Below are 23,632 nucleotides of genomic sequence, written 5' to 3'. Positions count from 1 at the left end.
AAACGTTTCACAAAAAGTGGTTCCGGCCCTAAAAGTGGTTCCGGTTCCAAAAACCGGTTCCGGATTTTAGACCCGGTTTACCCGGACCCAATGGACCCAAACCCGGATTACCCGGAACCCGGATAAAGCCAATTTTTAAACCCGGAACCGGACCCGGTTCTATATATTCCGGTTCTAACGGGTCCGGGTCCGGTTCGGTTCCGGTTCCGGTCCGGTTTTCCGGTTCTAAATCTCATCCCTACTTTATATAAGGGATCACGTACTCCTCTGTTCTCAAGATATCAGTCGGGCAAATACATGGAACACTGTCATACTTATTGTCCAGCAGTTTGTTTCCCGATTTCCGATTCATCTGACATAGAACATAACTGAACACATCAATTTAGTTCTGACCGGGCACATCACATAAGTCAAAACAGAATCATTGAGGGGCCCAAGATATCGTTTTTAATCCTCTTAAGATAAAAGGGAACAGATAAACTTCGACATTATATTCTTGTACTAACTACTCATCAAATCATGCATAACGACATGTTTTATAATATCAAGTTACTGATGCGTTTTCGTGCTATCAATGCACAACCAACTCGTAGTCAACAACTCATATACCTTGGTTTAAAGACTATATGATATTATCATCTCATAATCACTCATGATAAATCCCATGAAGTGATTCAGGTGAGTGTGGGATGATCCAATACTCAAATCTTATTTCAGAAGTACTCAAAAATGGTGTAGCAAACGGTTTCTATGCCTAACACCTTAGACAATCTCCAAGCCAACTCATGACGATCTTTTTTCATACTTACTTCCAACGCATGTTTGACTGTGGATAGTTGAATAAATCTTATTATCCTGGAAGTCAAAACATGCAAAGTGAAACAATAGTAAATGATTGACACAAGACAGTAACTTTACTTATAAATAATACACCTTTTATTCAATCATCAAATGTCAATTACAATTTAGCTATTACAAATTTCGGTTTATCTAATCACGAAAACTAATATCATCCGTTAGACCAGTGCCCCTTGAATGTTGCAAGTGCTTAACCCTAGTCAGTCACTTTGTAAGGGGACCTACTGGGTTGTCCTCTGACGATATCCTCTTCACCACGAGGTGTCCTTATTCTACTTGATGTCTTATGAAGTGGTACTTTCTATCAATATGCCTAGATCTACCATGATCTCTTGGTTCCTTGGTTAAGGCAACCACCCCTTCATTATCGCAAAAAATCTCCACAGGCTCCTTTATGGATGGAATTACTCTAAGGTCTCCGATGAAGTTTTTCAACCATATCGCCTCCTTCGTTGCTTCGCTTGTTGATATGTATTCTGATTCACATGTTGAATCAACTATAGTCTCCTGCTTGGAACTTTTCCATGTTACTTCTCCTCCATTCAGGGTAAATATCCAGCCCAAATGAGAGCGGAAATTATCTCTTTTGGTCTGAGAGCTCGCGTTGCTATACCCTATTACTTTCAAGCCATCACTCCCACCGAGGGTAAGAAACCAGTCCTTAGTCCTCCGCAGGTAGTTATGAATGTTCTTAACCGCAGTCCAATGAGCTTTACCAAGGTTCCCTAGATATCTGCTGACGATGTTCAAAGAAAAGGCCACATCAGGGCGAGTACAAGTTATAGCATACTTGATCGAACTAACTGCGGAAGAATATGGTATATGACTCATTTATGCTATCTCAGCCTTTATACTCAGACTCTGAGTCTTACTCCGGTTTGGTATTGCCTTGGATAGGTAAGTCACCTTTCTTGGACTCCTCCATGCTAAAACTCTTCAACACCTTGTCCAAGTAGGTACTTTGACTAAGTCCTATTAGTCTTTCATGGACTCCTCCATGCTGAAATGCTTCAATATCCTTATCCCTAGGATATAGGTAGCTTATCCGAGGTCCTTCATAGCGAAACACTTCCCAAACCACGACTTGACCTCCTACAAGGTTAGGATGTCATTTCCTATGAGTAGTATCTCATCCACATACAACACCAAAAAACTGACTATACTCCCGCTAGCTTTGACATATACACAAGACTCATCCTCGCTTCTCGAAAATCCAAACTCTTTGACTTTCTCATAAAAAAAGATTCCATCTGTGAGATGCTTGTTTTAATCCATAAATGGATTTCTCAAGCTTACACACTCTATTAGGGTACTTTTCATTGACAAAAGCCCCTGGCTGACTCATGTAAACATCTTCAGCCAACTTTCCATTAATGAAAGCGGTTTTGACATCCATTTGCCATATTTCATAATCATGAAATGCAGCTATGGCTAGCATAACCCTTATAGATTTAATCTTCGCTACTGGTGAGAAGGTCACATCAGAGTCAACTTCTGGAGTTTGAGTAAAGCCCTTCGCAAAAAGTCGTGCCTTATATGTGTGTACTCTCCCATCCATGTCGATCTTCTTCTTGAAGATCCATTTGCACCCGACTGTCTTACGGCCCAGTACATTGTCGACCAAATTCCAAACTTGATTGTCATACATGGACTAAATCTCGCTGTCCATAGCCTCTTTCCATTTTGCAGACTAGGGGCCTGCCATGGCTTCCTTTTAGTTATTAGGTTCATCCAGACTTACAGTGTGCTATCATTGATAAATGCATCACCTTCTGCAGTAATATAGAAACCATAAAACTCAGGTGGAACTCTAACTCTACTGGAACACCTCAGAGGTACGGACTCGTCAATTGGCTCAGACAGAGTTTCCTCCTCGGGTTGAGTGCTAATGTTTGAGGGTCCTTCACTGCTTAACTCTTGAAGCTCTTCAAGGTCAATTTGCCTCCCACTGTCCCCTTGGCATATGAGTTCTCTCTCATGAAAAACTCCTCTCCTCGCGATGAAAACAACGTTGTCACTTGGTCTATAGAGGAGATATGCAAAGGATTTCTGCGGGTAGCCGATGAAATACATCGCTCACTCCAAGGTGCGAGCTTGTCATGAGTCGCGCATCTCACAAAAGCTTCACAATCCCAAACTTTGATGTGGTCTAACGAGGGAACCTTCCCTGTCCAAATCTCGTGAGGTGTTTTGCAAACCTTTTTAGTAGGGACTAGATTAAGGATATGGGTGATAGTCTCTAAGGCATACCCCCAGAATGAGATAGGTAACGAAGCTCGACTCATCATGGAACGAACCATGTCTAGAAAGGTTCTATTGCACCTCTCAGCCACACCATTAAGTTGTGGTGTCCTAGGTGGCGTCAATTGTGAAACAACTTCGCATTCCTTAAGATAGTCAAGGAACTCGATACTAAGATACTCTCCTCCACGATTGGATCCCAACATTTTTATCTTCCTTCCCAATTGATTCTCCACTTCTTGCTTAAACTCTTTGAACTTTCCAAAGGTTTCTGACTGGTTCTTGATTAAGTAGATATAGCCATATCTGTTGTAATCATCAGTAAAAGTCACATAGAAGTGGTTGGCATCCCTTGTGGCGGTTCTGAATGGTCCACACACATCATGGTGTATGAGATCCAACAGACCTTCACCCCTTTCACAAGTACCAGTGAAGGGTGACTTGGTCATCTTTCCAAGTAATCAAGATTCACAAGTGTCATCCGACTTTAAGTCAAATGACTCCAAAACTCCATCCTTTTGGAGTTGGGCTATGTGTTTCTTGTTGACATGTCCAAGACAAAAATGCCACAAGCATGCCTTATCCAAATCATTGGAAGAATCAATATGTAACACATTATTTCCTAGGTTATCTACAACATTCACGGTTTCATATACACCATTGCAAGGTAATGCTTCAAAATAAAATACAGCATTATAATAAGCATTAGTAGTACCAACTTCATTATTAAAAGAAAAGGTAAAACCTTGTTTGTACAAACTATGAAAGGAAATAGTATTTCTCACCATATCGGCCGAGTAACAACAATTATTCAAATCTAAATGTAAACCATTACTAAGCAATAAAGAATAAGCTCCAATCTTGGTCACAAACGACATTATTTCCCATGATTAAGTTTATCTTCACGTGCTCCACATCCCTACTTCTTTTTAGTCCCTGCAAATCAAAACAAATGTGAAATCAACAACCTGTATAAAGGACCCAAGAATTAGCATGTGATGAGTTATTAGAATGAATAGTGTAAATACGTTTAAAGGAGGGTTTGATCTTCCCATCCTTTATGTTAGCAAGGACTTGGGGCAGCTTCATTTCCAGTGCCCTCTTTCATGACAATGGAAGCAGTCAGCATCCTTCAGATTGGAAGAGGGATTAGCAGAACCAACTTTGGTATCACTAGAAGATGATCCGTCAAGGGTCTTTACCTTGCGGCTCTTGGAGGGAGCCTTCTTCTTCTTTCCCTTCGCATGTCTGATTTCCAGAACAGGGGCAAAAGTAGTAGTAGTAGGAGTAGACACAACCGAATTGCCTTTCAGGTTGCTCTTTAGAGCCCTTAGAAGGCCTTGAGGCTTGCTAAGAGTGACCTCCTCCTTGTTTATATGATAGGTCATACAAAACTGATCATAAAAAGAAGGTAAAGAGTGTAGAATAATATCTCTGGCCAACTCTTCATCAAAATTGACATTCAATTTAAGAAAGCGGTCCAAATGGGCCGTGACGGGTTCACCAACCTTCATTTGGTTGTGATCATAGAGTCAATGATCTTATACCTCTCCTGCCGAGCACTATGATGGTATCTTTCCATTAAATCTTGATACATTTCAAAAGGATAGTAGTCCTCATAGGACTTTTGCAGCTCAACAGTCATGGTAGCAATCATTAGACATGACACCTTTGTCGCATCCCTCTCATGAGTAGTGTGTTCAACGATTTTTTCAGGAGTGGCAGTGGTTACATCAATCTCCTTAAGCTATTTATCCAGGACATATTCTTTGTCCTCATAGAGAATAGCCATTCTGATGTTACGAATGCAGTCAATGAAGTTCGAGCCATCGAAAATGATCCTCCCACATAGGTTCATGAGGGAGAAAGAGCATGAAGGGATTGGTGTGGAAGCATTGTTTGGGATAGACATCTGAAAAGGAAGAACAAAGTTTAGATTAGATGATAATCCTTAATATTACACCCAAATGAAATATTAATGCTAGGAACACAATATTCTACAATTGCCAAGAGGGATGCCGTAATCCAATTGTAAAATATTTGAAGGTAGGTAAATGACGATTTACCAATTTCCACCATGAAAAACGAAATAGATTATTAAGTTTTAATTGGATTTGAAATTCCAAGATCCTTTGAGATTCATTGAACTTTTCAATTGCATGTTTAAATATCGATTGTGTCCTTCAAGTTTGTGACTGGGATACCGAGGATCACAAACAAGGAGTGAATAACCATGTAAATTAGTTGGTACACCCAATGTTATAGATCACCTAATCAATGTGTCAGTTAACCACACACACTCCATTGATCTATGATTAACATTAGGTTACCCTTTGCCACACATTGTCAGTCCCATATTAGTGTGTCGATTAACCACACATGCTCCACTAACAACTTAACAAGGTGCAAAGTGTAATTTTATGGATTACCACCATTTTCACATATTCCTAAAGTAACTAAGATTGGGAATTTAATAAATGTTTAGTTACTTTATATTTAACTTTATACTTTTAATGACGGAGAATTAGTGTCCTATCCTACCCATTCGGCTAGCGACCCTCCACCAGTCAAGGAAGCAGTGGGTGAGAGTGGACACCCATTAAACCACCATTTTATAGGCAGTAACCTTATACCCCCCCCCCCCTTTATAGACCGGCTTCGTGAATGAGACCTACTAACGGTAAGACTGACTAGTCTTATACATACATATATATATATATATATATATATATTATCAAACTTATAATATTATAAAGTATAAGGGTTGAATTTTAACTTTTAAAGCTCTAGGGTTTGGAATTAAAGTTTCATTGATGAGACTTTACAAATTCAAAAACTTGAGGGAAAGTTTTGAAACTTGTCAAAACTCTTCGCATTCATAACTTATGAGTTTAATAGGATTTTAATGTATGAGACCTTTCATTTTCCATAATTTGAGAACAATTTATGGAGGTCATTAAAATTCATTTAGACCATTTTCTAACAACTAAAATTATCACATAATTTATGATCTAACTAAACTCATAATCAAGATACTTTCAAGTCAACAATTTGAAAGCAATTTTGTTTATCATATAAAAACAACAATCATTTTAAAACTTTGACAATTATCTTGTGGTTGGATGATTACAAGCACTAGCATATCATAAAAACATTTCTGATGATCCAAAACAGTTTGTGGTAGTGTTCCCATTCCAAACCAGGCCAAGAAACTCGAAATTCTGCAAACAGAGCCTTCAACTCGTCGAGAGCATGAACTAGACTCGGCGAGTTGCTCTATTACTGAGTGGACTCGTTGAGTCTGTTCATGGACTCGGCGAGTTCACTAGTCAAAGGCTAAAATTTTGACTTTTTAAGCTTTAAAAAACTAGTAAGCATCAAATATAATAGAAAACAATCTTAGGCTCTGATACCACTGTTGGGTTTTGAGCACTATAACACTCATATGGTGCACATGCAACCCTAAATGCTTTGGATCTATGTTTTATCTAATTACACATGCATTTTCAATTTTTCCAAAGCATTCTCCCTAGCTAGCATACAATTGAAGCCATACAATATAAACTTAGTTTGGATGCTTACCTCTTGAGTAGGGTAAAGTTCTTGACCTTTGAAAGCTTGAGCACCCAAGTGTGATGCCTCTAATGGTTCACAAACACCAAATGCAAGAGGAGGCTTTAGAGAAAAGGTTATTTAGCACAAAAGCAACTTCACTCTCTTAGAATGTATGTGGGTGCCAATTTTAGCTCTAGGGTTGAGTATATATAATGTGGCAAATGTTAGGGTTACACTTTGTAAACCCTAATGAACTTTCATATACTTAGGATCCATGGGTTAATCTCCATGGACTATCCATGGATTATCTCAATTGTTTAGACCATCCTAAGTAACTATGGATCATTAGCCCTAATTATAAGAATGACTGATTTACCTAATCAATCCCCACATATTTAATTAGTCTCTTTTGATCACAAAATTAATTCCAAACTAATTCTTGACCAATACTAATTAAATAATATGATTTCTCAATTAATATATTATACTTATAATATATTAATAAATCACAAATAACCTTATTCTCAAAAGTTCATCCTATCAAATTGCACCGATGAAGGCAACCCAAAAGGATCATGCTACAATCGGGTCAAGTACATCCCAGTTATAGTTATGGGCTTAGACACCAACTCCAACAGGGTTTACATGGAACTCTTTAGGGAGGGAGAGCAAACATTAATGATAAGTGATGAGCTGGTGGCGGAGGTTATGGAGGCCGACCTATAAAGCAGGGAACATGAGAAATATTCGAGATTGAACTAGAGTTAGAACCATCCATATAAGATCAAAAATCACCAACAAAACTACACACAATCCAAATTCCTATAATATCGATGGCATTACATTATGCACCAGGTTCGACATTGAAGAAGTAGAAACTATATGAACACTATGAAGCGCCAACACTGTCAAGCGCCGATGGGTGGAGGGATAGAGATGATGCGAAGAGTATGTGAGAGGGACGAAGTATGAAATTAAGGTTTTCATAAGTTAAGTGGAAGCCGGTTTTATGGGATTTGATATAATCCTCGTATGGAAAGGATTGAATTGAATTGAATATCTAACAAAAGAATAAGAATATAGGCAAGAAAGATAAAGTGGTAAAATAATCTGCATAGGTCTAAAAAATTAACAAGTGGAAGGTTAAGTGTTTATAAGAAAGAAATGTGGCATATTAAAGAGGCTTTTATTAGAAAAGAAGATTGTATCTACTATATGTATAAGAAAGTTACAACATGCGTCCTCGCGTGTTTAAATATTGACATTATCAGTATTACCATGACTTGGCTCACCCATTCTAATGTAGGGGTTGAAGGAGGTCTCTATGATTCCTAATGAGGTTGGTTTTTAATATGCTTCGTGCTTACCACCCTCACCGTCCTATTGCATTTTGAAAATAGAGTTACCGAAATGGTTTGATAGTGGTAATGATCAATCTAAAAATATTTTAAATACAAGTATAAAACAAAATCCTATTTTATTAATAGAATATGAGTCTCATATTATCCATGAAAATTGTGTAGTCTCTTTACATTCTTTTGGTGGAGCTTGTGTGGTTAACAAGCACATCAATCTAGAGTATAGTTAAGAATGATATGCAAGTCACGAATCTCAAGCGTAACTTAAGTCAGGGATCATGCGATGTTGTAAGGTTAATTCACAATCTATTTAATGTGAATCTTATGTTATCCATAAAAGTTTGACATTCTCTTTATAACTTGTTGATGGAACTCGTGTGACTAACAAGCACGTCAAGTTGAGAGTGTAGGTAGAAAATGATTTGGAACTCATGAATCTCAAGCGTAACTTGAGTCGGGAACCATGCGATTTTGTATGGTTGATTCAACATATATATTCAGTGATCGGCGACGACCTCATCATTGAATTTGAGATGAACATAATTCGAGATTAACATGCCATTAATATTCAATGAATATCAAAGATCTATGAATTTTGTAGTGATCAAAATTGGCAAAGGGATTTGCCTACCTAAATAACTTTATGGTGTGTTTACGACATCCTTTTACACATCATGGAGCCAAATATAGATCCTAGCCTTCGAAAATAATTTTATTTTGGGTGATTATTTTCTAAGGATAAGTAAAACAAACTATAATTGAATATGATATTGAATGATGTCTCTAACCTTATCCACTAAAATCTACTGCTATAAAACCTTTGAAAGGATTAGCTATGAGGATGATCAATCTTGTCTAAATTCGTAGTTTGGGAATAGTTCCCATAAACAAAAGAAAGATCATGCCTTTGATAAATCACTTGCTAGGTTCCTCCAAACATTACATTTTAAACTATCAGAAAAAGCAATTATCAAGTGCAAGCTGTAAACTGATATATTGAAGTAAAATGGAATTTCATTGAGTTAGGAGTTGACTAAGGTTAGTCGACTAGCTAACATGTCCATATAATCAGTTCATACTAATTCTGATATGAACAACTTGGAATGTCTATGAAGGAGTTGTGTAGCATGTTGAGGTTTTTTTTTAAACTAACATAGCCAATCATAGAAACTCAAACTTCAAAACACTCTCATAAGTTTACTATCATGAATAGAAGTGTCAAGAAGAAGAAAGCCAATTGCCCATGGGTTAACAGGCGATTAGTGTTGGTATACTTATTATTGGCCCAAATACCTAGGACAAAGGCAGACTTATTTTGAGACATGTTCTGATAGCTATTCGTTTTCATAACAAGAAAGGACTAAGAAAGCATACATGCCCAAAATATACATTTGAGGTGAAAGGACTGAAACATGAAGAATTTAAATTTGATCGTGGATCACAATCCCTTGCTACTTTCCATAGGATAAAAACATAACTAGTTCTCTTATGTTTGGTTTTCAATCAGATATATGGATTTATAATGCCATTGGAACATTACTTCTAAACCTTGAGTATTTTACTAAGGATTAAGTACTAACATTTGCAAGAATATGCAGTGACCAAAATGAAGTAAGAAGACTAAAACATGGAGAAGATAATTTGATCATGAATATCAAGCCCTTGCTACTATTCATAGGATCAAAAGACAAATCTTTTCCCAAATTTTTAGTCTATGGTATTATAATTGAAATTGTTTATACTATGATTCGTGAGATAATTCTGACTTATTTAAATGTAGAGCATTCTAACATGTTAAAACAAATTCATGAAATCTATGAAACTAGTATAGTAACAATAGCTGAAAGTTGAATCGAATATTTGAAAAAGATGTATTATTGTGGTGGAGATATCTGTTGATATTAGTTTACCTAATGGATCGTCCACATTGACCACCATACGTACTGATTCAAATACATCCAAAAGGTTTGGGTGAAGTGTATTTATGGAATCATAGTCTTGGAAACATAAATGAGAAGTGCATTACCAAGTATCCATTTGGATTAGATTTTGGATATCATTTGACCTCGAGTCTTGTGATAAATGCAAATCTTATCTATCAAGATAGATGATGAACATATCACTAGGTGAGGTGAATATATGTTGGAATTAGTTTGTACTAATGGACTATTCAGTTTAACCACAGTACATGGTAAGACCAACCTCGTATGAACATGAGTTTGGAACCTTTCAGGTGTTTAGAGCTCTCATATAGCGAAGTTAAGAATCAATTAGGAAATAGGATGAGACACTTATAGTGAGCATCTCATTCCAAAACTTTATCGATCATCTGAGGAATTATGATAGAGTTTCACGATCTATCTCCACCCAGAACACTACCACTAGGAAGTGTTACTTGGATAGAGATACAAATCATTGATTGATTTTTTACTAGATGAGTCGCATTATGTAATTCATTGATTGTATCATGAATAGTGTTACGAGAAGTCCTTTGGTTTGGTACCAACTTAGTAGGCTCATGAAACACTCCATGATATGTGAAGTGGGATTCAGTCCTCTCTACCACATATGGAAGTCTACGATCATGAGGCTTACGCTCATCGTGAAGTGCTAGACAATCTAGAACTTAAAATAGAGATGTGTTATCTCGTTGAGGAACCTATCAAGCATTTTGGATAATTGCTTAACAATCATTTTTGAGAAAGAAGTGTATGTTGCTCGAAAGGCAGTCTTCCAAAAGAGGGAGCTGATTTCCAAAAGGACTAGTGGGAGCCACATTGATCTTGATAAGATTCGAGAGTCAACGAACGAAGAGCCTAAAGTTGGACATGGCATTAAATTTGTGGTTGAAAGAGCTATTGAGGAAACTGACATATTTCCACATCTTCCTTATAGATATGATAGAGGACGTCATACGCCTAGTTATATAAGAGTTTATATTACTAAGGTAAATGAGTCATTGGTATGGAGCAATCAGAGTATACTAATTATCAGAAGCTATGGTAGGCCCTAAAGGCTACTAAACGAAATAAGGTCATGGAGAGCGAGATTCAGTCTGTGTATGTCAAAACTTGGTAGCTCAAGCACTTGTCCTTAACCATTAGTTATAAATAGATCTTCAAGAAGAGGCAAGCATGGATATGAATAGACACATAATCAAACCAATATAGGTTTTCAAGGATGTGTAAGCTTGCTAACTTCATTTATGGACCGAAATAAGCATCTTGTAAGTAGGATCATTATTTCAATGAGAAAGTTCAAGGAGTCTGAATTTCGAGAAATAAATAAAAGCCATACATATGTCAAAGCTAGTGGGAGTAATTGGAATCTTTGTTTCAATGATAAAGTTCAAAGAGTTTGAATTTCGAGAAACATAAATAAACCATATATATGTAAATTCTAGTGGGAGCATTGTAGTCACCCTTGTATTGTACATAGCTAATGTACGATTCATAGGAAACTATATTCTAACTTAGCAAGTGTAAAAACTTGGCTTGGTATGAGAATTGTTTCACTATGATATACGTGGGAGATATAGAACACGCATATAATAAGGATCTATGGAGATAGATCAAAGTGATTCGTCAGATTAAGCAAAAGTACATGGAATCTTAAGGAAACTCGACATGTATAACTCAAAAAGGAGTTCATGCTTATTAAAATATGGCATAACATTAAGTAACTAGAGGTTATGAGTCGTGTCCCACATGCTTCTGCTATGAGATCGATCATATATGCCATAACATGTATTAGATCTAATGACTCGCATGCGTTGAGCATGCCAAGTTGGATCAGATCAATTTGGCGAGAATTAATGAATCAAGATCAAGAACATTCTTAAGTGTCCTAGGAGGACAGAGGAAATGATCTTGGCAGTATGGAATAGATCATTGTAAAAGTTACATTGATGCTAAGTTCCACACTAATAAAGATGATTTCGTTCGTAGTTGGAATTCGTGCTTTTACTGAATGGGAATGTATTAGCTTGGAAGAGTACCAAGTAATACACCATAGTGTATTTAAAAAACTTAGAGTATATTGCAGTTGGTTAAATTGCAAAGAAAACAATGTGAAAAAAAGAGATTCATTAGTGACATATTTGTTGAAATTCAATCATTAATGATCCTTTTAAAGGCTCTTTGTGACTTTAAGGGTGAACTTACCTCGAGTATGGATCCCATGGTCATATAGGCTCACAAGACACATACTCAGTAAGTACCAACACATTTGATAATGAGTCAAATGTAAAGACATCATAGTTAATGAGTTATATCGAAAGATAATCTTGTCGTTCCATTCCATAAGCCAATGTCATTGACCAAGTCTGACAGTCAGACAAAGTCGAGAGGCATTAGATTTGCAAATGAATTGAATTTAAAACTCTTAGTTTAGTTTGTTTTAGATTTGCAAATTAATTTGATTTGGTGATTATTAAGTGGAGATCTTAATATATTATGGAGATCGGCCATTTCATTTAACTTATCACTATGTTCTCCTTTTGTATGTTTAGAACCCACATCCCAAGTATTAATTTACTCAAACGTCCACAATTGGTCATACTCTTAATTTTTAAAGTAAGTAGTGACTCAAGACTATCATGAGTATTAGTGGATTGTCCATAATGATTGGACATAGCATAGAGATTACGCTGACACTCATGATTACTTAATAGAGATTTAAATATTGGACCAACCCACGCTTAGAGATTAATTCATGGATCCAATCACAAGTAATTCTAAAAAGATAATATCTTCTATTCTTCAAACCTAGATACATGTGGGGTTTTTCTCTATGATTCTGTTATGCGTTGGTTTACTCCAATGCTATCCGTAACTGGTAGTTATACATATTATGTCCATGTATGACATGATGAAGTAGACAAAAACTATGTAGTCGAAGCTGATTTGTTCCTTCTGCCTTAACAAGAGAAGCGATACCTATGGGCCCCTCGATGATTTGGTGCTGAGATCTGAAGTGCTTGACCGAGCCCTGATTAGAATTGTTGTGTTCAATTTAGTAGTCATATGCAGTCGTCATAAATCTATATTGGGAAACATAATCTTGAATTATGAGATTGACTATTATCCATGTCTCGAATTCATACAGATATCATAGAACGAAGTGATAGTTGATCACTTATCTAAAGGATGAATCTTGATTAGATCAAGAGTTCAGTAGTTGCATTGGATGGCTAACTCTCTGTTGATTATTGGAGAAATATTGCTCCTCGTATAGTTGATAACTTGTACAAGTGGGAGACTGTTGGAAATAGTGTCCAAGGTCATTAACTATTGGTAATATTTCTAATAATAATAGGGTCCTTTTGGATTGCCCTCAAGACCCAAATTGAGTAGAATAAATAAATAGGAAATTGGTTTATTAATTATTATGGTTAATAATTAATTAGAAACTAATTGGAAATATATTTTGAGAGTTAATTAACAGTTTAATTAATTAAAGGGTTGAATATTCATTAATCGATAGTTGGTTAATCAGGAATATTCCAGAACCCTTATGGAATAAGGGTTGGACGAAAGTCACTCCATCCTACATGGGAAAAGGAGTGAATTTCGATGTTGGCCTCCTATCCCACATGGGAAGGAGTACAAAACCTAGGAATGGATCCAAGGCTATAAATAGGGCCTTAGGGATTTCATTCTTCCTTGCACCTTGGCTTGAAGCCAACCATTCTTCCTCCTCCCATAGGGATGATTTCTAACCCTCTTAGGGTTTGTGAATTGACCCTTCTCCTATTTATTTTTATTCCACTCTTTGGTGTCATTGGGTGTGATACCATTAGAGAGATTCTGGTTTAGGTGCTCTCATCCAAGCAACTTCATGGAGGATCAAGATCTGAAGCATGGAGATCAAGGGCAATACAAGAGGTACGTTTTTTTATATACATGTGTTCATAGGGTAGATGTAATTAGCATGAAACCATAGATCCATAGGTTTCATGCGCACTTAGGTATATCATAGTTTCAATTTTTCCGCTACCTAATTTAGAATGTATTTGATGTGTAGAAAACCCAACAATAGTTCGTATAGGTTACTTGAAATTGTTTTATTGATGCTACATATGCTGGATTATTACAGAGGAAATGGTCATATACAATATGTAGATATTATTTTGCTGAAAAAAAAATCAAAACTGGATGAAACAAACAAAGCAAAACATAAAAATAGAATGAACAAAAACCAAACATACCTCGTCGATCAAAATTCAACATGATGATGTTTTGATTTCTATGGCCTCTCATGAAAAGAAAATAAGCTGAAATGGAACCGGTGAAAAATATTATAAAACTTTAAAATTCTAACAAAAGTAAAAAATAGCAGATATAAAACCAACCTTTTATTTGATCGATCATTGGAGTATCAATTGAGGTTCACTAATACAAAAACATAAAAGAAAAACAATTAGTTTGAAGGAAGGTGAAAAGAAGGAAACACCGAATTCCAGGTGAGCCATAGACAACAATACCTAGAAACACATATCCAATCAACTGGAAACATACTTCGCCACCACCACATCGACCTCGGTCGGTAGGACATCAAGCATCGATGCATCATTGATAACAGGTCAAAGGTGCCATCAAAGATGAACCAAGGATTCAATATCATAGGAACAGTTGGGGTAGATTATATCAAATGTTCTCATAAAAGAAGAAACTATAACACATGAAGTGAAATTTAATAGAAATAGTAAACACTAATAAGAAACTCATCATCTAAATCCACGATACATAGCAGAAGAAAATCACTTTGCACAAATTTAGATCGCTTCTTTTAGATCTCCATGCAATTTGAGATTGTTTAGCGATTGCCTATAAATCTAGTCTAACACTTGATCATAACCTAAGATAACCAAGTTTACATGGTAAATCCTAATAGATCCTTCAAAAAACGATGCAATGTGTGTATAGATGTGCAAGGAGCCAGGATTTACATAATAAAGTCAGAAAATTTTATGATTAACCCTAGTAAAAGAGTATTGCGTACATGGAAATCTCTGTTATGATGAACCTTTCAATAACTGATTTGTTTCTTTCAATTTTGAATAAAGGGGAAAATGTTTGGAAAATATCCTTAACCTTTAACGTTAATCAAAGCTCACATTTGACGTTTTCTAGGTCAATCGATACCTAAATCATGGGTTGTCAATCAATACCAACAAAACCACCGTCATAAATGAATGAAAAATTAAACAACACTGACTATATGAATCAAATTAATAATTCATAATATTAGATTTATGAAAAATCGATACAATAACAAATGGAGTGTAAGAAATTTCTCAATTCACCATGTTAGTGGAACCATGAGAATTGAAGTGGAGGATTCGTCTTCGTTGACTTTGATTCAAATTTAGTTACAGGTCAAAAAAGAAGTAGAAGCAACAACACATACGATGCCATTTAGCTTGTGATTCCAAAGAATTACTTACAAAGAACCATTACTCGACACTCTATTAAGCAAAACGCTAACTTGAAAGAGCAATAGAAGACAAAGACGGAAGATTCGAATGAGAATTCTTGAAAAACGTAATGAGGAGCAATAATACGGTCACAAAAACCTTGGTAGACGTTGCTGGTGGGGCTGCTGAAGAGAGAGTCTGATTCCTTTAGCCATGCCACTAGAACGTGTAAGTATAAAGATGATGATTTAAAGCAAAGTCTAACACATAAATAATGATAGATGAACGAAAGAATTAGCAGGCCGCATAAAAATTAAATGACAGCATCATTGTCACTCCATGGACCTTCTGCAAGCTTCATCATCAAGTCAGCGGAGAAAAAAAGATGGGGATTCCTTCGTTGGATTCTCTATCTTCTTTATCTAGATTGTTGCTCTCGCCATTGATTAATTTTCCCAGTAGATCAATAGCCTTTTTAGCAAAGCTTTGTCAATCTATCGATTTATAGGAGGAGCAAAAGAATCATGCGTCTAAGTTCCAGGCGGTGAACTATTATGGAAGCGGCGGATCGGTGGACCGATGAAAGTAACCAGGATGGAGTTAAAGTAATCTAATGAACAATACCCCGATAACATATTATTAATAAAGATGCTTACTAGATGATAACATATTATTAATAAAGATGCTTACTAGATGATAACGTTGATATTACCGGTAGAAATAGCCACAAATTATTATAGTATTATAATTATTCTTTATAATTATTAATTTACTAATTAAATTTAAACTAGTGTTTGGTATGATGGAATAGTTTATTTCATTGTAATGGTTTATTCATTCTTTGTTAACTTTCATTCCTCAATTATAGGGTGTTTTTTGGTTCTATCTTGAAATATAATGAAAAATTACAGTATAACTCATTTTATATATCTAAACTTTCAATTTCATAAATCTTGATGGTATTTTACTATAATAAATTTTTTAATTGTGTTCATAAAAATTGCATTACCTATACTTAAATATAGTTAAATATATATAAAGTAGAGTTAAACTATATATTATATATGTATATAATTTATACATATAATCTCATTTCTACATGCCAAGCCAACATGATGATAAGAGTGGCAAATAGGCGGTCTTTCTGTGATTTTGCCTAGCAACGACATGACATAAATTAATTTCTATGAATTCAAATGTGATACGACATGATAGCATGTTTTTTTCATTAAAACAAACACGAAATAATAAAAACATGATAATACAACAAAAATAACAAAAAAAAAACCCATTTGTATAATGTCATACATAGTTTCTTGTAAAAAATAAATTTAAAGAAGAACACGAATAATAAGACAAAAAATAACATAAAAACAACATATAATGCTAATAAATATACACGACTTCCGAACATGACACAAAAACATGCTATTATCGAGTTGGATTTTGAACACGGACATAAGATAACGCAACATCGTGTTTCTTATACACTACCCGAAAACAACACGGACAAGAATTTAAAATTCAATTCCGTCCCAATTTCGTTTCGTATCATTTATTTTTGTCGCGTTGTGTCGATTTTTGTCATCCTTAATGGTAACTTGTAAATAACTTTATCATGTAAAATATAGGGGTAAATTTAAAGAATAGCAATGTAGTCTAGTTTATTATTTTTTATATTATAACATTATATTTTCATTTCTTTCTATTAGAATTCATACTTTAAAGAATATACACAGATATAGCAATATTATCCATTGTTATAATTGTGTAAAATATTCAAATTACAATGTTTTAATAGAAACAATTATAAAATGTTCATTTTCCATGGAGGCAATATATTATATGAATGAACTTGACCGCTATTTAGCTTTGGACTAAATATTTGAAATAATTATGTACTTTCATGTAAGTTTAATTATTTATCTTTTGTTCATGCTATATAAGTGTTATATCTTTTTGTGTGGCCCTTTCAACAAATACTTATCTTTTGTGCGTGCTATAACTGTTATATCTTTTTTGTTTGGCACTTTCAGCACATAACTCAAATGCCTAAATTATGCAATTTCCACTAACATTATAAAAATAAAAAATCTCAAAAATTGTGTGAAACTAAAACTTAAAAAAATACATCATATTACAGAAATTATTGTTTAAACTCTCCGTGCAATATTTGGCTTTCAAAGCCTATCTTTTTACGTATTAAATGGACTTAACAGTCTAAACGTGAAATTAAAGCGCCGGATGGCGAAAAAAAAAATACATTATTTAAAGTTGAAAAGGTTTTTTTTTTGGTGAACATAATTCCTAATTTCTATAAACCATATCGATGAAATTTTGTTTGCCCATATTTTATGAACGTTTTCTAAAAAAAAAAAAAAAAGATGTATCAATCTTTTCACATTGCATATGAATTCCCTTTTGTTATTTTGAATGTGATTTCCCAGTCTTTATTTGATGGAATCATGAAGACGTATAATTACTCGTATATATATTTTGAATGTAAAATGAAGAAAGTACAAATATTATATATAATATAATTCAGCCCCAGATTAAATCCAGGGAAAGCTTAGTTTCATCTTTTCCTATAAGTAAACAACTTCACTCTGTATGGTTAGAAACAATTAATTAAAAAAAAAGATTAAAAAAACCCTTGTAATTAGTAATTATGATGTACCCAGATGGTAGAAAATGCCAAAGCCAAGGTCACACATGGCCATATCACCTTCTCCAAAACCAAACTTGAAATGCCCCATCCTTCATTCTTTTCCTCCTCTCCATCCTCCATTCGTATGCTATTACCAGCTGAACCACCATCATCATCCTCTTTTAACTTCATATCACCACCATCTTCTGTTGACTCTTCAAGATAAAAGCAACATATCAACAGAAGGGAAACCAAGGTGACCAAAGGGGTCTTTGGTTTCTTGTTAATCACCTCAAATGGTATGGAACTTGTGATCATCTTGAACTTGTCATATAAAACTTTCTTGCTAAGCGTTGTCTGGCTATCGGATTTAGATACCGTTTGATCATGTATCATTCCTGGGTTCAGATGGACTTTGACTATTTGAGAAGGTACGATTTGGTGGAAGAAGGTTTCTGAAACCTGTCGGGTTGAAACAATCAACCCATGAGTACTGACTTTGGTTTTCTCGTAGATTTCAAAGCTTGGAGTTGTAGTAAAGTCCTCCAAATCGGCTTCGTCTAACAAGTTTTCATTCGAGTTGTCATGCCCCTCGGTGGTGATTCCAAGTGAGAAGTGATCTTCTGTATTGTCGAAATTGTTTTGATGGCTGCTTTCTCCTGAAATTGTTTAATTTTCAAGCTCTTAGTGAAATAGAGTCTAGCTATGACAACAAAGATATACATATATGGCATAGATTCTTGGAAAATATGGTAACGAAGGCTTAATTAGTGATTTTTGTACCTTGAACCTCATGCTCCTCCTTCTGAAAACTTGGCATATTTTCCACTGGAACATTCTTGTAATCATCCCAATTATAAGTCTGTAAATGTCAAGAAAGTTAGTGTAACTTCATGGTTTCTGGAATTATGTAATACATCTAGAAGCCCTAAACCACTCTATGGGACCTACTATGAACATTAGGGTTAGACACAAAAAATAAATTAAAAAATATGTGAGCACTATCTTTTTCCTTGCTTATTTCTTAAAAATAAAATAAGTAACGAGTAAAAAAGAATGATAATTACCATCTCAAGATCCTTGTTAGACATGCCAACCCATCTCAAATTCTCAACCATTCTATCACTTCTGAGCTGTTGTTCATCGACACCAGTAACCTCAATAGACCTCGCATTCTGATCATCCCCCATGAACCTAAACGAGCCCACATCTTGCACTTGAATGTTGTTGTCATTATCATCCAGAAACGAAAAATCATCTTCCTGATGACTGGAATAACCTCCACCCCAAGTGTTCTGATTGATGTGATCCTGGGAAACTTGAGCGAGAGAAAGGATTTCATGCAATATGTCCTGCTGAGGACCATTTGTAGTTGTGACATCGCGCATGCTGCTGCTTGTCGTCTGTTGCATATTCATTAAATCCACGTAGCTTGTAGCCCCTTGATGTGGGAGATCTTGTACTTGCAATGGAGGCATTGATAACCTTTGTTGCAGCCTTGCACATTCTAATGCTATATCAACCTGTGAAAAAACATTGGAAAAAGGTTATATACAATAAAGTCTTTTAACATATATAGTATTCTTGCATGGTTACACAAAATTTATATTTTAATTAGCCAATATGTATCTTGTAGTTCTAACTAGCCTTTTGAATGAAATTCTTTCTATTCTTAAAAAATCCTTCTTAATAAATAAAAATGACTTTGCCACATGTCCTCTTCTCATTCATTTGGACACATGGCATTTTCTAGAAATTTTAAAATTTTCTATTTTCCACTTGTCATTTTATTGTATTTTTGATTTTATTAAATTAAAATCCACATTTAATATATAAGGTAATATATATGTAAGGTATTTATTAGAAAATGGTTTATATATGTAATGTATCTAATGCATTAAAGTCTCATTAATTTTAATAATTCAAAAAATTTCTTATTTTTCTTATAAATTTAAAGTTTTCAAATTGTTAAAATTTTATATTTAATTTTTTTTAAATAAACGCATGTAATACATGGGTCTTACACCTAGTAATAATAAAAAAATAGAGTATATGTCTACACACATTGAACTTCTCCTAATACTCTTTCAAACTAATTAAACGCATCGACTACGTTTAATAAAAATGATGTAGGGATTTACTAGAGGTTTAATGATTTGTGAGTGGATGATATGAATATAGTTAAATGCGACGTATAACGCGATAAATTCTTAGTCCTCTATTTTTTATCAATCAAATAAATCTAAATCAATCCGGCTAATTCTTTTATATTATTTTATAAATACATAAAAACCTAGAATGCTTGTAAATAAATAATATATACCAGGAATATTAATCACATTTCAAACTTAAATTATGTGTATATTATTATAAATTATTCTAATTACTATATATTTAGGCATCAAAGTATTTAGATTATTGTAATTTTATCTATTGTATATTTAGAATTAGTGTAATATTATATTATTTAATTTGTAATTTATTTTTTCTGATTATAATATTTGCAATTTATGTAATATTTCAACATTCATAAAATGACCTATATAATATACTGTATAAAATATAAATAATCGTAAATTTGATGATGAAATGGGAATCCTTTGATTTTGTTAAAGTTTAATGGTTTGTAAGATATCAAAAAAATTAAAGTTGTATGAAAAGCATAATAATGATTGGGCAATCGTTAACTTTGCAGAGTTTGAGATTGCCTGAGCACCCTAATTCATTGACTCTAGAATCTACAATCATTACAATCATCTATAACTCCATTTAGTTAACAACTGGTAACTTTTTATTTAAAAAAAAAGGGAAAAAAAACTTGAGATGGAACCCTAAAAAATAATAAGAGAAGACATGAAGAGATGAAAAAGTGTTTTCTATACCTTGGTTGGGGGAAAAGAAACATTCCCATAGTTAGTGAAAGATGGATTCGGGAAAGCGAACGCTTCTTCAGATAAATACTGCATCCATCTCCCATCACTCGATTCACTTACATTATGAGGTGATCCATGGTTGATATTAGAGGAAGATGAAGCCATTGGTGTTGGATAATTACAAGTCTCCATATCTTCACCACCCCTTCCTCCCTCTGAATAAAGGTCCATACTTGATGAGTGATCACTGACTGCTGCCGCATAATTTACTCCAATGGTCGTCTTTGGAGCATTCAGACTCTTCTTAAACACACGGCAAAGTGAATAAGCATCCTGCAACTTTTAAACCCAAAAAAAAAAGCATTCGGTTTTAGTATTATATAATTATATATGATCAAATTTGATGTAGGTGTTGATATAAAACCATGCATGTGATTAGTTACTTTGAAGAGTTTTCACCTTAAGACCAGATTCAGTTTCACATTCTCTCTCGTCAAGGCGATATTCATGCATAACCCAATCACTACGAGCACCATGTGGTGCTCTTCCTCTGTAGTAAACTAGGGTTTTCTTCATCCCAACGGCTCTTGATTGTGAATTTACATTCCTGTCCTTCCCTGTTGCCTTCCAATATCCACCTTTGGTGGCTCGGTTTGTTCTTGATCCATTTGGGTATTTACGATCTCTTGGACTGAAGAAATACCACTCTAGGTCTTTGCTTGGCAATAATGATTTCCCTGTATAAAAGAGTGTGAATTAGTATAAGAGATATAAAACCATAACCAGATCATATATATCATCGCAAGATCCAAAAAAGACATGCAAAAAAACTAAGAGACTAATATTTATTTACTTCTTAATGTTTTGATCTTGATATATATTTTTCTCAAAAACCCAACCTAACAAGTCAAAGTAAATTTTGTATGGAGAAATGGGAACGTAGGAAGAACAAGATTATTTCTGTAAATGAAAATATTTCAGGAGTTAGATTTGATGTCAGAAAATTAATAAAGAAAGGAAAAGCTGGTAATGATATCTATCTTTGAAAGAACAGGTATGCGTATTTATGTTCTTTCATCTTTAATTTGCTTTTTGACTTCAATCTTGTCAGCTAATTACTAAAAATTTGTTCTTATACCGGTTTAAAAGATGTAGGGGCCACCTTAATTACTTTTAAATAATAACTTTTAGTCATTAAGAAACAATCATTATGGATTTATGGTGATCTTGTTTGTGTAATTTAAAAGTTCCATTCATATTTGACTGGTCTTCTATGTACCTATATATGATACAGTTTTTACACGTCAATTTAGCAGATAATATGACATATAACTTTGAAAGAAAATCCAAATAAACTGATTTCTTTTAAACCTTTTTCACGGGTTATTATGGTCTGAACCAAGAACAAAGTAGAAGCACGCGTAAAGAACATCAAAGAACCTTCAATTTTAGCCTTTAGCAACAAAACAAAGAGATGAAATCGAAAGAATATGTATGAAAGACCCTTTGGCAAGAATCTTGATTTAGTAACATACCTTACACATAAACTGTTCAGGCTCATGCCCAGATCGCTTTTATAATTTAAGCTTTTTTCTTTAGTTGTTATATACAATAAATGTGTTTAAAATTGTTATAAGTGAATTATATAAACACAAAAAAAATAAAAATAAATCAGCAATGTAAACAATTATGATAAATATATACGTAAAAAATAATTTTCAAATATTTAACAATAACTGTTACTAGATTTTAGTTTTAGAATATTTTGTGATACTTGCAGAAACCAGAAAGCAACCTAAAATTCCATTAGATTGAGATACGTTTTCCGATTATAGTAAATAAAAATTGAATTGCGATTGGTGTATCGATCACCATGAAGACATGCATATATATACCTGGTAAATCCCAGGGTTCGCATTTGTAGAGGTCGACTTCAGGAATAACTTCAAGCTCGATTTTACGCCCATTTATTTTCCTCTTGAGATAGTATGCAACAAGCTCTTCGTCGGTTGGATGAAAACGGAAGCCTGGAGGCAACGAAACTGGCGCCATTAAATTTTATATTTATAAGTCTATGATGATATATATGTCTCTTCAATACTTGAAATGTTGATCTTCTTCCCGTTAAGTGTGAAAAACAGCGTCTCAGCTAGATACAGGTAAGCGTTTCTTGTTGTCCCCAGATATATTAAACTCACAAGGGACACCAGCCTTGAGACGCAGAAACACTGCACAAGAAGTTGATATATATAATCAGTGCACATTTATAATTAAAAGTATACACATATAAGCACATACATATATATTTGTATATATATGGAGAGAGAGAGAGAGAGAGAGAGAGAGAGAGAGAGAGAGAGAGAGAGAGAGAGAGAGAGAGAGAGAGAGAGAGAGACCTTAGGGGAAGAAGAAGATCTAAAGGGAGATATGACCAGGAAAAAAGAGAGAGGGAATGAAGGGGGTGGTGTTTGGGGGGTTTTGATAGGCGAAGAAAAAGAGAGGATGTGAAAAAGCAAATGGGGTAGAGAACACTTTATCTTTAAATAAATTTGTTTTTTCTCACCACCTTGATGCTTTCTTTCGTTTGTGAGTCTTCTCCTTCCCTTCTCTCTCACAAACATATTATTAAATAATGTTTTATAATACAGATGATCTTTACAAACTATTGATCATAACAAATATC

At 34.5% G+C, this 23,632-nt stretch overlaps 1 protein-coding gene across 1 annotated transcript; it reads right to left on the bottom strand.

Annotated features, from left to right (window-relative positions):
- Positions 1-17,937: 17,937 nt before the first annotated feature.
- LOC145087181 (NAC domain-containing protein 86-like) lies at positions 17,938-23,432 on the bottom strand. Its single transcript, XM_079025094.1, has 7 exons — positions 23,346-23,432; positions 22,845-23,177; positions 21,409-21,686; positions 20,959-21,288; positions 19,144-19,599; positions 18,860-18,938; positions 17,938-18,735 (listed from the first exon to the last, which is right to left on the bottom strand). Exons 2-7 carry the CDS (start codon positions 22,999-23,001, stop codon positions 18,089-18,091), a joined length of 1,947 nt encoding a protein of 648 aa, XP_078881220.1. The 5' UTR covers positions 23,002-23,177; positions 23,346-23,432; the 3' UTR covers positions 17,938-18,088.
- Positions 23,433-23,632: the final 200 nt, after the last annotated feature.

This window comes from Lactuca serriola, chromosome 2, assembly GCF_051521515.1.
Source record: "Lactuca serriola cultivar US96UC23 chromosome 2, Lser_US96UC23_V15, whole genome shotgun sequence".
NCBI lineage: Eukaryota > Viridiplantae > Streptophyta > Magnoliopsida > Asterales > Asteraceae > Lactuca > Lactuca serriola.
This window is presented reverse-complemented; position numbering and strand designations above follow the sequence as displayed.

What these genes read in the sequence shown, in the direction of transcription:
- LOC145087181 (XM_079025094.1), bottom strand. Translation starts at nt 23,001, where the DNA reads ATGGCGCCAGTTTCGTTGCCTCCAGGCTTCCGTTTTCATCCAACCGAC. An exon ending in CGAACCCTGGGATTTACCAG is followed by an intron (nt 21,687 to 22,844) that starts GTATATATATGC and finishes TCTTTTATACAG; the next exon opens with GGAAATCATTATTGCCAAGC. An exon ending in CTAACAAGGATCTTGAGATG is followed by an intron (nt 18,939 to 19,143) that starts GTAATTATCATT and finishes TGACATTTACAG; the next exon opens with ACTTATAATTGGGATGATTA.